This window comes from Leopardus geoffroyi, chromosome D3, assembly GCF_018350155.1.
Source record: "Leopardus geoffroyi isolate Oge1 chromosome D3, O.geoffroyi_Oge1_pat1.0, whole genome shotgun sequence".
In the NCBI taxonomy this organism is placed as follows: domain Eukaryota; kingdom Metazoa; phylum Chordata; class Mammalia; order Carnivora; family Felidae; genus Leopardus; species Leopardus geoffroyi.
Window position 1 is genome coordinate 30,088,743 of NC_059339.1, and position 19,712 is coordinate 30,108,454.

The 19,712-nt window shown below is 43.0% G+C and overlaps 1 protein-coding gene across 4 annotated transcripts in view; it reads left to right on the top strand.

Annotated features, from left to right (window-relative positions):
• The window catches only part of LOC123588119 (ankyrin repeat domain-containing protein 26-like), a 289,757-nt gene that overhangs the window by 1,432 nt on the left and 268,613 nt on the right, over positions 1 to 19,712 (top strand). For 2 of the 4 annotated variants that reach the window (XR_006707710.1, XR_006707711.1), the window contains exons 2-3: positions 11,398 to 11,434; positions 16,957 to 17,029. Coding sequence is in view for 2 of the 4 variants with exons in the window: in XM_045458428.1 (XP_045314384.1) it covers positions 11,962 to 12,005; positions 16,957 to 17,029 (117 nt within the window). In the remaining 2 variants the exon portion in view is untranslated. Of the gene's footprint in view, positions 1 to 11,397; positions 11,435 to 11,778; positions 12,006 to 16,956; positions 17,030 to 19,712 lie in introns of those variants that run through there. The other 2 variants (XM_045458428.1, XM_045458429.1) reach the window with 2 other exon arrangements.

A 19,712-nucleotide genomic window follows, 5' to 3' on the forward strand; every position in this document is an offset into this window, starting at 1 on the left:
GGACCCCGTCACTGCTGAGCTGCCTCACCCCTGTATCTTGACTCCTCAGCCTGCGACCACAAATGCCCTCAGACCTTGGGGGCTGGCCTCATATCTGTGCCTGTGTATGTGTATTGAGGGTGTCCGCATCTGGTGTCAGCACTGAGCACCAAGAAGCCCCTCCCCGCCTGGTGGCAGACAGCCACCAAAGGACAGGCTTGAAGCCTGGACCTGTTGCTGCCCCTCCCTGCTCAGAAAGCTTGGGCATATGTCTGCGTATAGGTCTCTATGTGTGGCATGTCCCGCGTTGTTGAAAGAATCAGCTCCAGGGCTGACTGTACATTCTAGCATTTCTTTCTTTTTTTTTTTTTTTTTTTAACGTTTATTTAGTTTTGAGACAGAGGGGGACAGAGCACGAATGGGGGAGGGTCAGAGCGAGAGGGAGACATAGAATCTGAAGCAGGCTCCAGGCACTGAGACGTCAGCACAGAGCCAACGCAAGGCTGGAACTCACAGACCGCGAGATCATGACCTGAGCCAAAGTCGGACGCTTGACCGACTGAACCACCCAGGCACCCCTGATTCTAGCATTTCTGAATAAGGTGGGATGTGTGAAAGGTCCAGATGTTTTCAGTTTAGCCCTCTTAGAGGCCCTGTGGGGACCTGAAGAAAGCTCTATGTAGATAGACCACCTTCCAACAAAACATACAGGCCTACAGTATTCTGATGACTGTGTTAGGGGAGGGTGTCTCTAGCACCTCCCCCAAAAGCCTTCAGGTTAAAAACCTGCAGACTCTTTGTTCATTGTTTAACCAAACCTAGCTGTAATATGTGCTCTGCAGATGTTTGCAACTGGAATGGCTGTGTTTTCAAGGAAATGGTTGTCTGTTCAACTGGGAGTGGGGGCAACAGGCAGAAGAATGTGTGAACAAGGCATCTGCCTCTGGACAGGGCTCCAGCTGGGACCCTGGTCCCAGCTCTGCCAGCAGCTCCCTCGATGCCCTGGACAAGTCCTTTCCCCTCTGAAGGACTCAGTTTCCACATGTGGAAAAGGAGCGTCCTTGGAGGTCCCACCCATGTCAGTCTAGTTTGGATTATTGGCCGCGGGGTGCGGGACTGGGGTGGTGGGGTGGGTATACTTTGCCCCTGGTGACCAGAGGTGTGGGCTTGCATCCTCTCTCCTGGGAGCAGCCGAGTTTGGGGCATGGAATGAGCTTTCTGCCTGACATGAGGCCAAGGCCATCGCCTGATCAGAGGGACCTGTGTGGCATCCCCCTTGGTGCCTCAGTGGGGCAGGGACAGAACCTTGAAAATTTGGGCAAAAGGCCCCTAGCGCCCACTGACTCCGGATCTGCAGTCAGAAGGCACGGCTTACAGTAGTGAGTTGGTGGCTGATTCTGAATTCTGTATTTCTTGGGGCACATCGTTTTAGGAATCAGAACTTCCATTTCCTGGGGGCTACTCTGTGCCATACCCTGTGTGTACAGGTAACTTTCTGAGGTGAGTGTGATTGTCCCCACTTTACAGACAGAGAACCTGAGCTTGGAAGGGAGGCGTGAGTTGCTCAAGAGCACACAGCCGACAGGGTGCGGAGTCAGGGACTTCACCCCCAGGTCTGTCTGACATCAGAGCCAGGCTTTTACCTGTCATAACCCAAACGTGTGCATCCAAGTCTACGCAGCACTGCAATGTCAGCACGTGTGGTGCCATGATTTCCATCGCACGGATGTGAAAACTGGCCCAGAGAGAATAAATGATGTCCTAAGGGCACAGAACTAGTAAAGGACAAGTTCAGGTCTTCTGTTTGTGAGCCCTTTGTTCAGCACGGGTGCCCCCTGAGGGCATGGCGACAAGCCCCTGTCCCACCAAAGCCGACTTCCTCTCTCCTTCCCTTTCTCTGCCCAACTCTTTGGGGAGCATCTCCCCCCAGTACCAGAGAGCCAGGCTCCAGTGGAGTGGCATAGGGAAGCTCTTTGCCTAGAAATCCAGGAGTCAAGTCAACTCTTCCTTCTCCCCATTTTCTGGGTTCAGAGGAGCCACATCCCTGCCTGTCACAGCCTTGCCCAGAGACACCTCCCACCCTTCTTTCTGGAACTGTTGGCTGAACAGTCAGTTGCTTTTTATTTTTTCTATTTAAAAAAATATTTTTAATGTTTTTCTTTATTTTTGAAGGAGAAAGAGAGACAGAGCATGAGCGGGGGAGGAGCAGAGAGAGAGGGAGACCCAGAATTTGAAGCAGGCTCCAGGCTCTAAGCTGTCAGCACAGAGCCCAATGTGGGGCTCAAACCCACAAACTGTGAGATGATGACCTGAGCCAAAGCCGGACACTAGTGCACTGTACAATCTGGAAAGTAGGAAGAAAGCTTTAACTTGGTAGACTGTTACCAAAGACCTTCTGTAGGTGAGTTTTGGAAGTTACAGGAAAGGCAAAGATCGAGCAGACAGCGTTTGGATCATGAAGGTGCTCATAACAGAATAGAGCTGTCTTTGCGGTTTTTGAAACAGAAAAGTTTCTGTGGTTTTTAAAAATAATTTTCAAAGGAATCATTTTTATTCATGCCCATTTGTTCACTTCACAAGTCACTCTTAAGTGCCTTTTAGCTACTAAGTGTTATCCTGTTGTTGTAGAATACAAACATTCAAAAACCAGTCTCTGCGCCCCAGGAGTTTGTTGTTATCCCTGTCATTTGTATTATTTACTCCCTTTAGTGCTTACTAGGTGCCAGAGTCTCGTAGAGCTTATAATTATCATTGTTACTTTGTATTGGCATTTGTTCCAGTTACCGTAAGTTCACGGTGAAGAATCAGAGTTTTCAAAGACTGGGTAGAATCTACGGTAAGCATGCAGGGTGAGTAGTTCAGTTTGCCAGGTAGAGAGGCAGAATGACAATGTTTGGCAGGACCAACATTTGTATGTTTGACAATGTTTGTAAACTATCACGATTACGTGTTTGGCGGAATACACAACAGTGCAGAGGCGATGGTGTACGAGTGAACTTAGTAGGATTTATGAGCAGTTGGGTTTTGCTGGTAGAAAACGTGTGCTATGGGAATGGTTGGGAATGAGGTGAATACCTAGGTAAGACAAGCTTATGGAAGTTTGTCAGTGCTATAGAAAGGAGTAGATCTTACTCGATAGGCCTTGGGAAGTTTCTTCGGTAGAATGCTTTTAGCGGCAAATAATAGGTGACTTCTAACAGCGACGAAAACAGTAGGAACCAGAAATGTTTTGATGGTTCGGTGATGTCATCAGGATCCCAGTCGTCTCTTGTTCAGTTTTGGAGTTGGTGGTGTTTTTATTTCTCCTTTCCGGGGTGGCTAATTAGCAACACCTCCAGGTTATCATATTCTCACATGGCAACATCCAGTGGGTGGGAAGGACTGCTTTTCTTTAGGTGTTTCTTTTCACTAGGAAGAGGCTTGCAGTAGACTTCCTCTAGCATTTTAAAGACTAGGTTACATCACTTACTCACTCCTAAACTGGTCCCTGGTAAATCAGGTACTGTGATTAGCTTAGAATAATCCTTTCTCTTTTTGAAGCCAGGGTGAGGCCACCTTCTTTGTGTATGGAGACAGTAATATCCAAATAAAGTTGTGATTCTCTAGCAAGAATGAAGAATATGGAATGGCTCTTAGGGAGGGAGGCAGCAGTATTTGATGCAGGGATTTTGGAGAATTTGAAGCAGAAGACTAAGAAGATTAGATTTGAGTTAGGACACTCTGGTTATGGCATAAAATACAGATCACCAAGCCTTTTTCCTAAAGAGCCGGTGAATATTTTATGTGATGTGGTCTCTCAGCTCTGCCCTTGTAGTGTGAAAGCAGCCATAGCAATATGTAAGTGAAGACATGGGACTATGCTCCAATAAAACATTACTTACAGAACCAGATGGCAGGTTGGATTTGGCCTGTGGCCGTAGTTTGCTGAACCCTCATATGGAGGATAGGTTATAGGAAACCACATAAAGAGACTGGGAGGCAAAGGAAGCTCTTATTTTCTTAGCCTAGTATTAGTCCATTGTGAAACTTTCAGCTGTGTAGATTGAAAACGTCAGGGGGTTCAATTTATTCCATTAATTTTTTTTTCTGGGCCTTGTGTCTTTCTCATTTGTTTTGCTGAAAATTTTTTTATTCATTTAAGAAATAACATTAATATTTGGTGGGTTTTTTTTTTTTTTCCTGCGAAAATCATCAGTTAAGAACTTGTGTTTGACTAGGGCAGTGGCAGGGGAAAGATAAAGCAGAGACAGAAACAGTATAGTTAACACGAATTTGTGATTCCTGAATATAAAAAGTTAGGGGGTGAGAGAGAACTCTCAGAAATTTCAGAGGTTTCCACGTTGTGTGCTGGCATTTAAATTGGACATGAAGAATGAGTAGGACTTTATCAGATGAACAGAGGAGAGCAGCAGGAATGAAGACACAGGAATTATGACTTTTTGATTATTTTGGCAATAAGTGCCTTTAATAGGTGAACTATATTTTTAATTTTCTAAGAAATTAAGGAAAAGAAACAAAAAAAACCTGTAATCAGTAGTATGTTTTTATACTGGGTCTGATAGTTCTGTTTTTTCTAGAATGATCCCTGTTACTTCTTGATTCCTATCGGCCAGAAAAATGAACTAAGCTCTAGTGAGTTGGAGAAAATTAACTTATTTTTCATATTTGAGAGGAACTTGTATATGGTAGAACATAGTGGCAGTCACCAGGATTCTCTCTCTCTTTTTTTTTTTTTCTGAGTAAAATAGGATTGTTGCTTGTTTCACACTTTCTGGCATCATGATTTCATCTATTGCTTTGAAACCTTTCTTCAAATGGATATATAGGAATGTAGGAATTTTCCAGGCAAATACCAAGAAAAAGAGTTTCCAGGAAAGGTATTCTGTGACATAACCTTCTGACTGTAACCATGTGTAAGACATCAACCCAAATAAAAATTTCATACAACGTAGTTGTGTTAGAGGCACCCCAACGGCACCCAGATTTGATTATTCACTAGAAGAGCTCACAGGACTCAGCATATAGTTGTACTCATGCCTGTGGTTTGGTATGGGGACAGGCTAGAAAGGCCAATCAGCACAGAGAAAAGGTGCATGGGGTGAAGTCCAGAGGAGACCAAGCGCAGGCTTCCGGGAATCCTTTCTCTATGGAGTTAGCAGGATGTGCTTAATTCCTCCAGCATGAAATTAGGACAGCGCACGTGAAATGTTGTCTGCCAGTACGAGGCTTATGGATACTCAGTGCCCGAGGTTTTCATCAAATGCTAATCACATAGGCATCTTCTCCTTAGCATGTCCCAAAGTTCCAGGTTTCCAGAAGGAAATCAAGTGTATGGCCTTAAGCACATTGATTTTACCAGCACTTAGGCACAGTGAGCCACTCTTGACCAGGTAGGGAATGGTGGGAACCCTCCTTAAATCCAAGATCCCAGGGAACAACCAAGGGCTAGTCATTCAAGGAGGATGTTCTGAGGGTAACCATCTTTGGCCTGCTGGATGAAACCTGTTCTGTATAGGAATTATAGCCCTGACTTAATATTTGGTGGTGTCTTAAAATTTTATTTTAATAGCAAGTAATATGATGGTTACCATGGTACTGGTTTCAGTTTCATCATCCATATGAAGTAGGTATTTGTACAAAAATTACTAGGGCAATATTAGGTCATTATAATCTTTTTTTATGTGATTAAGCTTTCATTATGATTCTTAGATACGATCAACATAATGATTTTTGATTTAAAATTAGAATAAAATCTCTTAATTATATGGAAAACCCAGGTTTGATTCCTATAGTGCTGAGTCCCTGTTTATAGTTATAAGATATTTGATCATATTAACCAATTGTTTTCTTTCCTAAGTATACAAATAACTTTTGTATTTTTGTATTTTGCTTTATGTTTTTTCATATGCTTCCATATGGGAGACAGTACGCCTATTGTGTTACTTTGATCTGTATCTTAATTTTCAAGGTGACTGTATCATGCGTTAATATATGGCAAGAGTAGCTTCAATGGATACCGTGTTTTGTTGTTGTTTTTTACATTTAACGAGCCTTGTTGTTACAGCAGTATTAAGTTCACAGCAAAATATAATAGAAAGTACAGAGAGTCTCCATATGCCATACCATGCTCCCGTACACGCCTAGCCTCCCCTGTTGTCAACATCTTGCATGACAGTGGTCCATTTTTAGTAGTATATATTTTTCAGTTCCTTTGTTTAGTTTTGAGCGAGAGAGCATGAACGTGTGTGAGCAGCAAAGGGGCAGAGAGAGAGGGGAGAAAGAATCCTGTGCTGTCAGCACAGATACTGATGCAGGACTTGATCCCATGAACTGTGAGGTCATGACCTGAGCTCAGATCCAGACTTGGACGCTGAACCAACTGAGCCACCCAGGCACCCTGACAACAGTGGTGCATTTTATATGGACACTAACTCATCATTTTCAGGCAAAGTCTCTAATTTGCGTTAGTGTTCAGCCTTGGTGTTATACATTCTGTTAGTTTTAACAAATGTGTAATGATGTGAATCCACCTTTGTGGTATCGTGTGAAAGAGTTTCACTGCCTTAAAAGTCCTCTGTGCTATGCCCCTTTATTCCTACATTCACCCCAACCCTTACCTCCATAGCCTTGCTCTTTCCAGAGTGTCATATGGTTAGAATCATACAGTGGATATCTTTGAATGTTTAGAAAATTAAATTCCCCCATAATTGAATGTAGGCATTCAAGATATTCTTTGCCCTTTGTTTTGTTTTGTTGCTCATCAGTAGAGGATCTGATGATATATGCCTTCCATGAAAAAAAAGCATGATTTATCTAGATGTGTGTCACCTAATGGGGAGGGTTGAGAAAAATGACATCATGAACCACTACATTGCACTCACATTGGGACCATCCTCCTCTGTGATGTGAGGTGGGTCTAGATATACTCTCTAGCAATGGAAGGAGACAGTCTCAAGAGGTTAGAACTTTATCAAACTGGAATGTCAAATCCTTCTTACTTACCTTGCCAATGGAAATAAGGCCAGGTAGAGTCTATTTGCTATGGTTTGGCCATGCTGCAAAGTACAATAGCTATAGAGCACACTTTGTGAGGGGGTGTTTCATCCTAAAACTGAACACTCTGTACTGAAGGACTGGGGAAGTTCTGCCGTGTTACAGCAAAAATAAACATACTCTCTTTTAACTCCTCTAGTATTGGAAGTCCAGAAAAATCATGCTAGTTTCAGTTTGACATTGTCAGCTTAGGATAATCATTCTCCTAAGGGTCCCCCGGGTGTGGGGCACCCCTGGATATGTCTGGGTAGGACCTCCTCTTGTGGAGGAGCCGGTGGTTGGATCTCAGGAAGGGGAGGCAAGCGCCTGGGGGTGCTGACTGGGCGTATTGGGTGGTGGGGGGCTGAATGGAGCTGCAGAAGGAAGACCAGACTTCGGAAGGGGGGAAAGGGTCACTGTGGAAAAATGCCCCTCATCCCAGATCTCCCCTTTCCCGCAAATTCTCAGTGCTTGCAGCCACCCCCAGGAGCCAAGAGACTCCCCCCGCCCCCCATCCCTGAAAGCCCCTGGCAAGTGGGTTACTCCATTTGTGGGCTTGTCCCCTGCTGTTTTGGCAGGTGGGTTTCCCTTACCCCCTACCCCACCCCCACATGTAGTAGAGTGAGAAGCAAGCAAGGTTCAACTGTCCCTCTGCCCCTTCCCTCTCCTTGGGGTCAACTGGGAACCCAGTCCAACCTTTAGTTTGTAGCCCCGGACTGCCCACAGAGGGGAGAATCCATAGTGGTTGGTTCCCGGGAAGCGTTTAGATGCTTGGACTGTATGTGTGCGTGTGTGTAAAGCATGCACACGCCTATGTGGGCGAGGACATGTGGCTGTGAGTGTGTGCCTCTGAGAATGTCTGTGCATCAGTCTGGAGATATCCAAGTATGTCTTCTTATTACATATACATGGGTCTGTGTGTTTATGTGTTTTCGTGAGTATGAGGTGTATCTGTGTGTTGCATGAGTCTCTGTGTACATGGGTGAGGCCGTGACCATGTATGTGTGATTGTATGCGTGTCTATCGCCTTCCTTATGTCACTTCCCATCCTGGGACCCCGTCACTGCTGAGCTGCCTCACCCCTGTATCTTGACTCCTCAGCCTGCGACCACAAATGCCCTCAGACCTTGGGGGCTGGCCTCATATCTGTGCCTGTGTATGTGTGTTGAGGGTGTCCGTATCTGGTGTCAGCACTGAGCACCAAGAAGCCCCTCCCCGCCTGGTGGCAGACAGCCACCAAAGGACAGGCTTGAAGCCTGGACCTGTTGCTGCCCCTCCCTGCTCAGAAAGCTCAGGCATATGTCTGCGTATAGGTCTCTATGTGTGGCATGTCCCGCGTTGTTGAAAGAATCAGCTCCAGGGCTGACTGTACATTCTAGCATTTCTTTCTTTTTTTTTTTTTTTTAACGTTTATTTAGTTTTGAGACAGAGAGGAACAGAGCATGAATGGGGGAGGGTCAGAGAGAGAGGGAGACATAGAATCTGAAGTAGGCTCCAGGCTCTGAGAAGTCGGCACAGAGCCCAACGCGAGGCTGGAACTCACAGACCGTGAGATCATGACCTGAGCCATAGTCAGATGCTTAACCGACTTAGCAACCCAGGCACCCCTGATTCTAGCATTTCTGAATAAGGTGGGATGTGTAGAATTCCTCAGAAAGGTCCAGATGTTTTCAGTTTAGCCCTCTTAGAGGCCCTGTGGGGACCTGAAGAAAGCTCTATGTAGATAGACCACCTTCCAACAAAACATACAGACCTACAGTATTCTGATGACTGTGTTAGGGGAGGGTGTCTCTAGTACCTCCCCCAAAAGCCTTCAGGTTAAAAACCTGCAGACTCTTTGTTCATTGTTTAACCAAACCTAGCTGTAATATGTACTCTGCAGATGTTTGCAACTGGAATGGCTGTGTTTTCAAGGAAATGGTTGTCTGTTCAACTGGGAGTGGGGGCAACAGGCAGAAGAATGTGTGAACAAGGCATCTGCCTCTGGACAGGGCTCCAGCTGGGACCCTGGTCCCAGCTCTGCCAGCAGCTCCCTCGATGCCCTGGACAAGTCCTTTCCCCTCTCAAGGACTCAATTTCCACATGTGGAGAAGTAGCGTCCTTGGAGGTCCCACCCATGTCAGTCTAGTTTGGATTACTGGCCGTGGGGTGGGGGGGTGAGGTGGATATACTTTGCCCCTGGTGACCAGAGGTGTGGGCTTGCATCCTCTCTCCTGGGAGCAGCCGAGTTTGGGGCATGGAATGAGCTTTCTGCCTGACATGAGGCCAAGGCCATCGCCTGATCAGAGGGACCTGTGTGGCATCCCCCTTGGTGCCTCAGTGGGGCAGGGACAGACCTCGCAAATTTGGGCAAAAGGCCTCTAGCACCCATTGACTCTGGATCTGCAGTCAGAGGCACGGCTTACAGTAGTGAGTTGGTGGCTGATTCTGAATTCTGTATTTCTTGGGGCACATCGTTTCAGAAATCAGAACTTCTATTTCCTGGGGGCTAGTCTGTGCCGTACCCTGTGTGTACAGGTAACTTTCTGAGGTGAGTGTGATTGTCCCCACTTTACAGACAGAGAACCCGAGCTTGGAGGGGCGGCGTGAGTTGCTCAAGAGCACACAGCCGACAGGGTGTGGAGCCAGGGACTTCACCCCCAGGTCTGTCTGACATCAGAGCCAGGCTTTTGCCTGTCATAACCCTACTGTGTCCATCCACATCTACGCAGCACTGCAATGTCAGCATGTGTGGTGCCATGATTTCCATCGCACGGATCGCCTCCACTGTTGTCAACATCTTGTACGACAGTGGTCCATTTTTAGTAGTATGTATTTTTCATTTCCTTTGTTTAGTTTTGAGCGAGAGAGCATGCATGTGTGTGAGTAGCAAAGGGGCAGAGAGAGAGGGGAGAAAGAATCCTGTGCTGTCAGCACAGAGCCTGATGTAGGACTTGATCCCATGAACTGTGAGGTCATGACCTGAGCTCAGATCCAGACTTGGACGCTGAACCAACTGAGCTACCCAGGCACCCTGACAACAGTGGTGCATTTTATATGGACACTAACTCATCATTTTCAGGCAAAGTTTCTAATTTGCATTAGTGTTCAGGCTTGGTGTTATACGTCCTATGAGTTTTAACAAATGTGTAATGATGTGAGTCCACCTTTGTGGTATTGTGTGAAAGAGTTTCACAGCCTTAAAGGTCCTCTGTGCTGTGCCCCTTTATCCCTACATTCACCCCAACCCTTACCTCCATAGTCTTGCTCTTTCCAGAGTGTCATATAGTTGGAATCATATAGTGGATATCTTTGAATGTTTAGAAAATTAAATTCCCCGGTAATTGAATGTAGGCATTCAAGATATTCTTTGCCCTTTGTTTTGTTTTGTTGCTCATCAGTAGAGGATCTGATGATATATGCCTTCCATGAAACAAAGCATGATTTCTCTAGATGTGTGTCACCTAATGGGGACATCATGAACCACTACATAGCACTCACATTGGGATCCTCCTCCTCTGTGATGCGCGATGGGTCTAGATAGACCTTCTAGCAATGGAAGGAGACAGTCTCAAGAGGTTAGAACTTGGGGCGCCTGGGTGGCACAGTCGGTTAAGCGTCCGACTTCAGTCAGGTCACGATCTCGTGGTCCGTGAGTTCGAGCCCCGCGTCGGGCTCTGGGCTGATGGCTCGGAGCCTGGAGCCTGTTTCCGATTCTGTGTCTCCCTCTCTCTCTGCACCTCCCCCGTTCATGCTCTGTCTCTCTCTGTCCCAAAAATGAATGAACGTTGAAAAAAAAAAAAAAGAGGTTAGAACTTTATCAAACTGGAATGCCAAATCCTTCTTCCTTAACTTCCCATTGGAAATAAGGCCAGGTAGAGTCTGTTTGCTATGGTTTGGCCATGCTGCAAAGTACAATAGCTATAGAGCACAGTTTGTGAGGGGGTGTTTCGTCCTAAAACTGAACAGTCTGTACCGAAGGGCTGGGGAAGTTCTGCTGTGTTACAGCAAAAATAAACATACTCTCTTTTAACTCCTCAAGTATTGGAAGTCCAGAAAAATCATGCTAGTTTCACTTTGACATTGTCAGCTTAGGATAAACATTCACCTAACGATACCATTTTCCTCCTGCGTCATAGAGTCGGTCAGTGATGGTCATTGTAAACATCAGTTCACCTGTAGGTGTCAAATTCTGATAAAACCCATTCTTGCTTTTGGTCAATATAGAGGAGAAAGTAAGATTTCTTAGTGCTTTAAGCCTACCAATGGTATAATTACCATTCAGTGTAGTGTGGTTTCCAGGTGTGGTCCCAAAGGAATACTTTTGAACAAATCATTGGCCATACACTTGTAATTTCCTGTATTTTTCGATTGTTAATTTAACTTGTATTTTGCTTTCTTCTTTAGGAGCAGATAAGAATGCTGAGGAAGACTCTATAACTAGGTAGGATTTTTATGGATTTGTAAAAATGACGTTTGTTGGGGCACCTGGGTGGCTCAGTCGGTTAAGGGTGTGACTCTTGATTTCAATTCAGGTTTGTGAGTTCAAGCCCTGCGTCGGGTCTTGCACTGACAGCCTCCTAGGGATATCTTTCCCTCTTTCTGTGTGCACTCATTCTCAAAGTATAAAGGAATGAAATGAAATGAAATGGAAAATGAAAGGGAATGAAATGTATGAAATGAAAATTATGTGTTTCCTAAAGGAACACAGAGAACAAAAGCAGTTGTTGAGTGTTCTACCCTGGATGAGACACTATATTCTATGCATAACATCTGTTAAGTTATATAATCATTGCATAGCTTTGCAAAGTAGCTGCGTTATTGTAGCCTACTTTTTATTACTTTGGCAACTGTGGTTCAGGGCAGTTGATTATTTGCCCCATGATTCCATAGTTAATGAGTAGCTGAGGGTTTTGCCCATCAGCTTGTGTAGCTTCCACATCCATTCTCTGGTTCCTCAGCAGCACTGAGATGAAGACACAGATCCTAGAGCAGATCAACTCAGAATGTCAAAGGTAATGATGTTGGAACACTAATTTAGGGTTTTCTTAAGAAACCAGATTAGTCCAAGCATTTGCCCTTATATGTTTGACCACTAGTGCTAACAAAAGTAATTAGTGCAGTGGTAACTAGTCCCTTGTTTTTACCATCAGAGATTTTAGGGTGGATGTCAGCTATGGCCATGGTGTCACGGCTTTTACATAATAAGCAAGATCTAGTCAGGCAACTCCTTAGATGTGGTGATATCCCCTCTTCTTGAGACAAATGAGTTTTCTGTAAGGGAAGGATATCTCTTGTAGACCATGTTTTGTTAATTAAATTTAGCCTTTATTTGGAGGATATTACTATATGATTCTCTGTTGCCTAAGTTCCCAGTCTGGTTTCCCTTTGGGCCAGTACCCTTGACTTGTTCTAGGAAGCTTTTTCTTTTTTTGGAGATGTTTTTTCCCATGACTTTTCTGTACTGTGTTTTTGCCTTTTTACTTTCTTCTCTGGTTTTCTTGGTATTTCTTTTTTTTCCATTAGTTTTTCCACTTCTGCCGGCTAAGGACTCTCCATATTTCCAGAGGCCAAATCAAAGCACTTAAAATCTCAAGATTTAGGGAACCTCAGAGATTAATTCATCAAAATACCGTCTGGTACTTCAACCTTTGTTTAACCTCCTTGCCCAATGGTTGTTTACATGGAGAATTTGAAACTCAAAAGAGATTGAAGTGACCTATTTGGACATGATAAGTGAACGAAATGAGATTTAAATTCGGGTTCTTTTCTTTCTTTATTTCCTTTCTTTGTTTTTGTCTTCACCTTGCAGGCAAATGTTTTAATAATAGAAAGCTGGGGAGCGGGTCTAATGAATACAATGAAGGAGGGTAAGAATCGAATTAGCAGAGGAGACCAGGTTTCAAGAACAACACTGAGCTGGATAGGAATAAGAGTTTTAGAAAAGATGTCAGAATATGGGGGTTTATGCCAAGTGAGATAAAGGTGAATGACAGGAATGAAGGACCCAGGATTATGGGAGTTGCTTAGAAAGGCATATTCAAATAGAGAGTTCAAGAGGGTCCTCACCAGGTTTCTGCTTTTGTGCCTGTTGGTTTCATTGAAGGTGCGAGCATACTTCAGATTTTCTGTTGAGAGAGATTAAAAATCATTTGAGCTGCTGGGAAGAGTCTGTGTACAGCAAATAGAAATATAATATCATCTACTTGCACCCCCACTTAGGGAGGATGGCTTAGATCCTCTCAAGGAATTGGGGGTTGGATGTGGAGATTCTGAACTACAGAGATGTATGGCCCAAGGCAAGCTGTCTCCTCATTACACCTCTGTTCTTAAATCTGTGATGCCCTTCCCATGTACCTGTAGGGCTGGGCAGGGGTAGGACTGACTTGTCAAATCAGTAAGGGAGCTTCATCTGGATAGGTGATAACATGCCTATGTTGAGGTGACTGTGTGGATGACTGAGACTCCCAATTAGCTTGTTCTCCAGGAGCAGGACATGGCTCCTACCCTCCGTCATTTGAGCCCATCCTTGTTGTAGGAGTTTGTGCCTTCATAGGCTAAAGATTGAAAGGTTGGAGAATGCCACTGAACCGTGCCAAAGAGTGATGGAGGAGTGGGAGCTCACAGGGAAGAAAATATTCAGGCAGTGAATAGAGAAATAGAGGCACAACTACCAGGACCATTTTGATCGCAGTCTCTCTCCTTGGGTAGCTGAATGCCCCTGAAGGATTGGAAGGTCTTGCTAGTTCTTATGGACCTCAATAAGGCAAGACCAGTGTAGGAACAAAGTTGGCCTTGGGAACTTTTAATCTTTTAATCTCCAGTTAGTACTTCCACTCATAACATAGAAACCTTCACTTTGGTATATTTACTTAAATGGAGGTCTACCTGACACACAATGTAATAGGTGATGCAACAACTCTGGATGTTCCTCCATGCTCGCCATAAGTGTCGCTCCCATCTGTTAATGTATAATGCTATTATGATATCACTGACTAGATTCTCTATGGTGTACCTTTGAGCTTTGTGATTTATTCATTCTATGACTGGAACCCTGAACTTCCCTTTCCCCTTCACCCATTTTGTCCATCACCCCACCTCCCCTCCCTTCTGGCAACAGTCAGTTCTCTGCATTTATGGGTCTGTTTCTGCTTTTTCTCTGTTTGTTCATTTGTTCCCTTTTTTAGATTCTACATAGAAGTGAAATCATATAGGATTTGTGTTTCTCTGTCTGACTTATTTCACTTAGCCTCGTACCGTCTATGTATATCCATGATGTTGCAGATGGCAAGATCTCATTCTGGTTTATAGCTGCGAAATCTTCCATTGTGTGTGTGTGTGTGTGTGTGTGTATGTGTTTGTGTGTGTGTGGTCTGTTCATGTATTGGTGGACACTTGGGTTGCTTCCATATCTTGTCTATTGTCAATAATGCTATAATAAGGGGCGCCTGGGTGGCGCAGTCGGTTGAGCGTCCGACTTCAGCCAGGTCACGATCTCACAGTCCGTGAGTTCGAGCCCCGTGTCAGGCTCTGGGCTGATGGCTCAGAGCCTGGAGCCTGTTTCCGATTCTGTGTCTCCCTCTCTCTCTGCCCCTCCCCCATTCATGATCTGTCTCTCTCTGTCCCAAAAATAAATAAACATTGAAAAAAAAAATAATGCTATAATAAAGATAGGGGTGCATGTATCTTTTCAAAGGAGTATTTCCATTTCCCTTGGGTAAATAAATACCCAGTAGTGGAATTACTGGATCCTATGGTATTTGTATTTTTAATTTGTTGAGGCCCCTCCATACGAGCTTTTGCTGTGGCGATACCAATTACATCCCATGACCAGTGCACAAGGGTTGTTTTTTCTCCACACCCTGAGCAACCCTTGTTGTTTCCTGTGTGTTGAAACTGAGCCATTCTGACAGATGTGAGGTGAGAAGTCATTGTGGTAACTTTTATACATTTAATGTTCAACCATTTCAGAGAATTCCCTGCCTGTACACTTGGTTATGGAAACTCAGACTGTGTCTTTCCTGGAGATTTCACGGGTTAGGAGAGGTGGAGGCAAAATAGCGAATGAAAGCTGTTTTAAAACAGGGTCCAAATTTTGAAAGAACTATACTCTGGAAACCGTAAAACACTGATGGAAGAAATTGAAGGTGACGGAAAGAGAAAGACATCCGATGCTCATAGATGGGAAGAATACGTATTTGTAAAGTGTGTACACTACCCAAAGCAATCTACAGATGTAATGTAATCCCTGTCAACATACCAACAGCATTTGTCACAGAGCTAGACAAACAATCCTAACCGTTATAGAGAACCACAAAAAACCTTGAATGTCCAAAGCAATATTGGAAAAGAGGAAAACTGAAGGTAGCGCAATCTCAGATTTCAAGTTTTATTCCAAAGATGTAGTAATCCCCACATTATGGTGGGTACTGTTGTAAAACATAGCCACATAGCACAATGGAATAGAACCGAAAACCCAGAAAGAAATCCGCAACTGTATGGGCAGTTAATTCCACAAACAGGAAAGACTGTCCAGTGGCGAAAAGGCAGTCTCTTCACCAAATGGGGTTGGGAAAACCGGAGAAGCCACATACCAAAGAATGAACTTGGACCAATTTCTTTACCATACACAGAAATAAACTCAAAATGAATTAAAGACTTAAGTGTGAGACCTGAAACCATAAAAAATCCTTGAAGAGAGCACAGGCCATCAATTCTCTGTATTTGGCTGTAGCAATATTTTGCTAGTTATGTTTCCTGAGCGAAGGGAAATAAAGCAAGAATAACTATGGGGACTACATCAAACTACAAAGCTTTTGCACAGTGAAGGAAACCGTCAAAACTAAAGGAACCTCTGGGATGGGAGAACATATTTGCAAATGTTTTGCAAAGCCAATAAAGGGTTAGTATTCACAATGTATAAAAAATTGATACAAGTCAACATCTCCCCCCCCAAAAAAGCCCAGTTTAAAAATGAGCAGAAGATATAACCAGACATTTTTCCACAGACAACATACAGATGGTCAACAGACACATGAAAAGATGCTCCCGAAAACTACAACGAGATACCACGTTCACACCTGTCAGAATGGCTAAACTCCCAGACAAAAGAAGCAAGTGTTTGCGAGGATGTGGAGATAGAAGAAACCTCTTGCACTGTTGGTGGAAATGCAAATGGGTGCGGCCCCTGTAGAAAACAGTATGGAGGTTCCTCAAAAAATTAAAAACAGAACTATCCTATGATCCAGTAATTGCACTCCTGGATACTTCCCAAAAGAATACAAAAACACAAATTCCATGGGACACACCCACCTCTGTGTTTACTGCAGCATTATTTCCAATAGCCAGCACCAGCGTCCATTGACAAACGAGTGAACGAAGAAGTCGTATATGTATGTATGTATGTGTGTGTGTATATGTATATCCATACACACACACACACACACACACACACACTGGAATGTTACTCAGCCATAAAACAATGAAACCTTGTCTTTTGCAACGACCTGGTTGAAGCCCAACAGTAGTATGGTAAGCAAAGTCAGGGAACGACAAATACCATATGGTTTTACTCATGTAGCACTTAAGAAACAACAAATGAGCAAAGGGAGAAAAAAAAAAAGGGAGAGACAAACCAAGAAATAGGCTCTTAACGGCAGAGAACAAACAGATGGTTCCCAGGGAGGAGGTGAGTGGTGGGAGGGGTGAAAGTGGTGATGGGGATGAATGAGTGCCCTTGTCATGATGAGCACGGGGTGAGTATGGAGTTGGTGAATCACTATATTCATAAACTAATATAACACTGGATGTTGCTATTAGTGGAATTAAAATAAAACTTAAGAGGCCAACGTTTAATTATACCAAGAAACTTCGTTGAAGAAACAGATAGCTGACCTTTCCTTTAATTTTTGGAATTTTGTTTTTCAATAAATGAACATGTTTTTGTTGTATATTTTTGCTCTAAAGGCTTTCTGACAAACCTGGTCCTGATGATTCATGGCCTACATCAGCTAGCCAAGACTTCGATTTTGGTACCAAGGTAAAGTACCCTCCTGTGAAACTCACTTTCCTCCCTTATTTACTCTGAAAATTTAACAGTAGCCTGTGTATCATCATTTTATGTGTGTAATGGAAAGTTAGTAAGAACAAACCAGTTTACAGATACATGACGCCTTGAATTTTTTGTTTTGTTTTGTTTTCCTTTGGTAAATCCTAGAGGTGGAGGCTGATAAAAGAATGGGCTGGAAAACATATAATGACCGTGAAATTATATTGGGAAAACCTTTCCCATAATGGAGGAAATATGACATTTGGTTAAGGATAAGGATTCTTACTGTGATACTAACATGACTGATAATACTCATGCCTAAATGAAATCTTATTGGATCCAAGTATCTATTGTAGGTTGCCCCCGGCCCTGGGCAAGTTTTATTTTGGTGAGACACAGGATTTTCCTTTGTCTCTATCCTTTGTTCTACATTTAGACTGAAATAATATTAGAAAATGTAGAAACTTAGATGTTTACATTATTTCTCAACATTTACCTTACAAAGGTGTTCCCTGTATTTTTGAAATAACTCCATGAAGAGTAAGTTACAATTGTGCATCTCCCTGAAGAATACGTATTTTGCTGAAAAGAGTAGCTCTATGAGCAGAGGCTCTTCATAGCCAAGTTGTCAAATTTCTAATTTCAGAAATCTTTCCTATTCTAGCTTTTAAAACTATCTCCTCCTAGTCCTTGTGTCTGATTCTAAAATTTAAAGTTTCAGACATCTGATATTTATTTAAATATTCATTTCAAAGCCCCTAAATTATTATAAGGTACTGGAGGTTAGGAAACATACTTGTTTGACTCCTGGAGCTCCTAGAATAAAGTCTTGCTTGGAAGAAGCAATGTCATAGTTTTTGAATGTGAATAAATGAGTAGGGAAATGGAATTCCGTAGAATGGAATTTGAAAAGTAATGAAATACGCATGATATATCACAATTAAATATGTGAATTTAAAAAGTAAGGCTTCAGTTTATATTCCATTTTAGTGTTTAATATGTATCAACGCAAATGAATTATATTGAGGAAATCAGGAGTTACATAAGAAAGAAGGTTACAGTATGTTTTTAGTATCCTCCCACTGTGAGCTTAGAAATGCAGAGAAAAACTCCTCAGCCTTTGTTTTGTTAACCCCATCCGTGTCCCATTACATACATCCTTTGAAGATTCACATTTCTTCCTAGAATTCTCATTCCAATTCTTTCTCCATAGTGAAAGTTGATGTGTTAGGAACCTTTCTTTTTCTGTTTTTTTGTTAGTCTAGTAATAATTTATAGCTTTTAGGAAGTGATAGATGCCAGTAAGTGAACAATTTACTTTATAGTGAAAAAAATTAAATTCTTTATTACAGTATTTATAACCAGATAACTGTAGAGTGATACAAGTCAGTATTATTAGGGATATACTGTGAATCGAAGCCTCTGTTTTACATATAGATTTTATATGTATCTTTAAAAGGTTTAAAAGAGACTATTGTTCATAGTATATGCCCAATCCTACTTATGTACCTTTAAAAAGTGTATGTTGTTTCCACTTACCTCATTTTGCTCACATTTTTCCTTTTCTTCCTTGTCTTAAGCTCATGCTTGATTGATTGGTCATGTCTTATTTTTTTTTTTTCCTTTTTTCTTCTTCTCCCCCCATGCTTTTTAAGGTATTTTTGATGTTTTCAAAGTTTATTTATTTTGGAGCGAGAGAGAGACAGAGTGCAAGCAGGGTAGGGACAGAGGCAGAGGCAGACACAGAATCCAAAGCAGGCTCCAGGCTCCGAGCTGTCAACACAGAGCTCAATGTGGGGCTCAAACCCACAAACTGTGAGATCATGACTCATGAGCTGAAGTTTGACGCTGAACTGACTGAGCCACCTACGTGTTCCCCCCACCATGCTCTTTTTTAATCGTTTACCCCTACCCTAATGTTTCCTTGCAGAAACCATTTCTTTAGTGTCTGTTCTTTTAGTACATCACTTTCTGTCAACTCCATTGTCAACATATTGGTTATGGAATGCTGCTGTCTGTGTGTGGTTTTCATCCATGACTCATTGCCCCACAAGGTTTCTTATTCTTTTTTCCTCTTTGTTGTAAGGAGCTGAGCTAAATGTTTTTGTAATGTTTGTATTTCTCTTGGAAAGGGAGGGAGAGACAGAGAGAACGAGCAAGTGCTCGTAGGGAGGGGCAGACAGAGAGGGAAGGAGGGAATCTCAAGCAGGTTCCGCGCTGTCAGCACAGAGCCCGATGTGTGCCTTGAACCCCACTAACCGTGAGTTCATGACCTGAGCTGAAATCAAAAGTTGGTCACGTAACTGACTGAGCCACCCAGGCGTCCCAGAAGGAGCTACATTTAAACAGTCATATTTGACTTTAGTTTTTTGAGAAACAGAAGCAACTTAAACTGTTTGCAATTCCAACTTACCTACATAAGATACAACTGAAGAGTAAGTCTGTACATTTTCTCTTACAAGAGATAGTTCATGCCAGTATAAATCATGCAAACATTTCACAAGATAACATATTTAAATTTTTTAGTGTTAGTTTTTTCAACATGCTTTCAATTACCTAGGGTTCAACGTTTATCTGAGGTTACTTTGGTAAAGTATTTACCCGATATTAATCAGTTACAGGTATGTCAACTAACATTTTGAGACCACCTACGAGATCTCTTGTGTTGCTCACC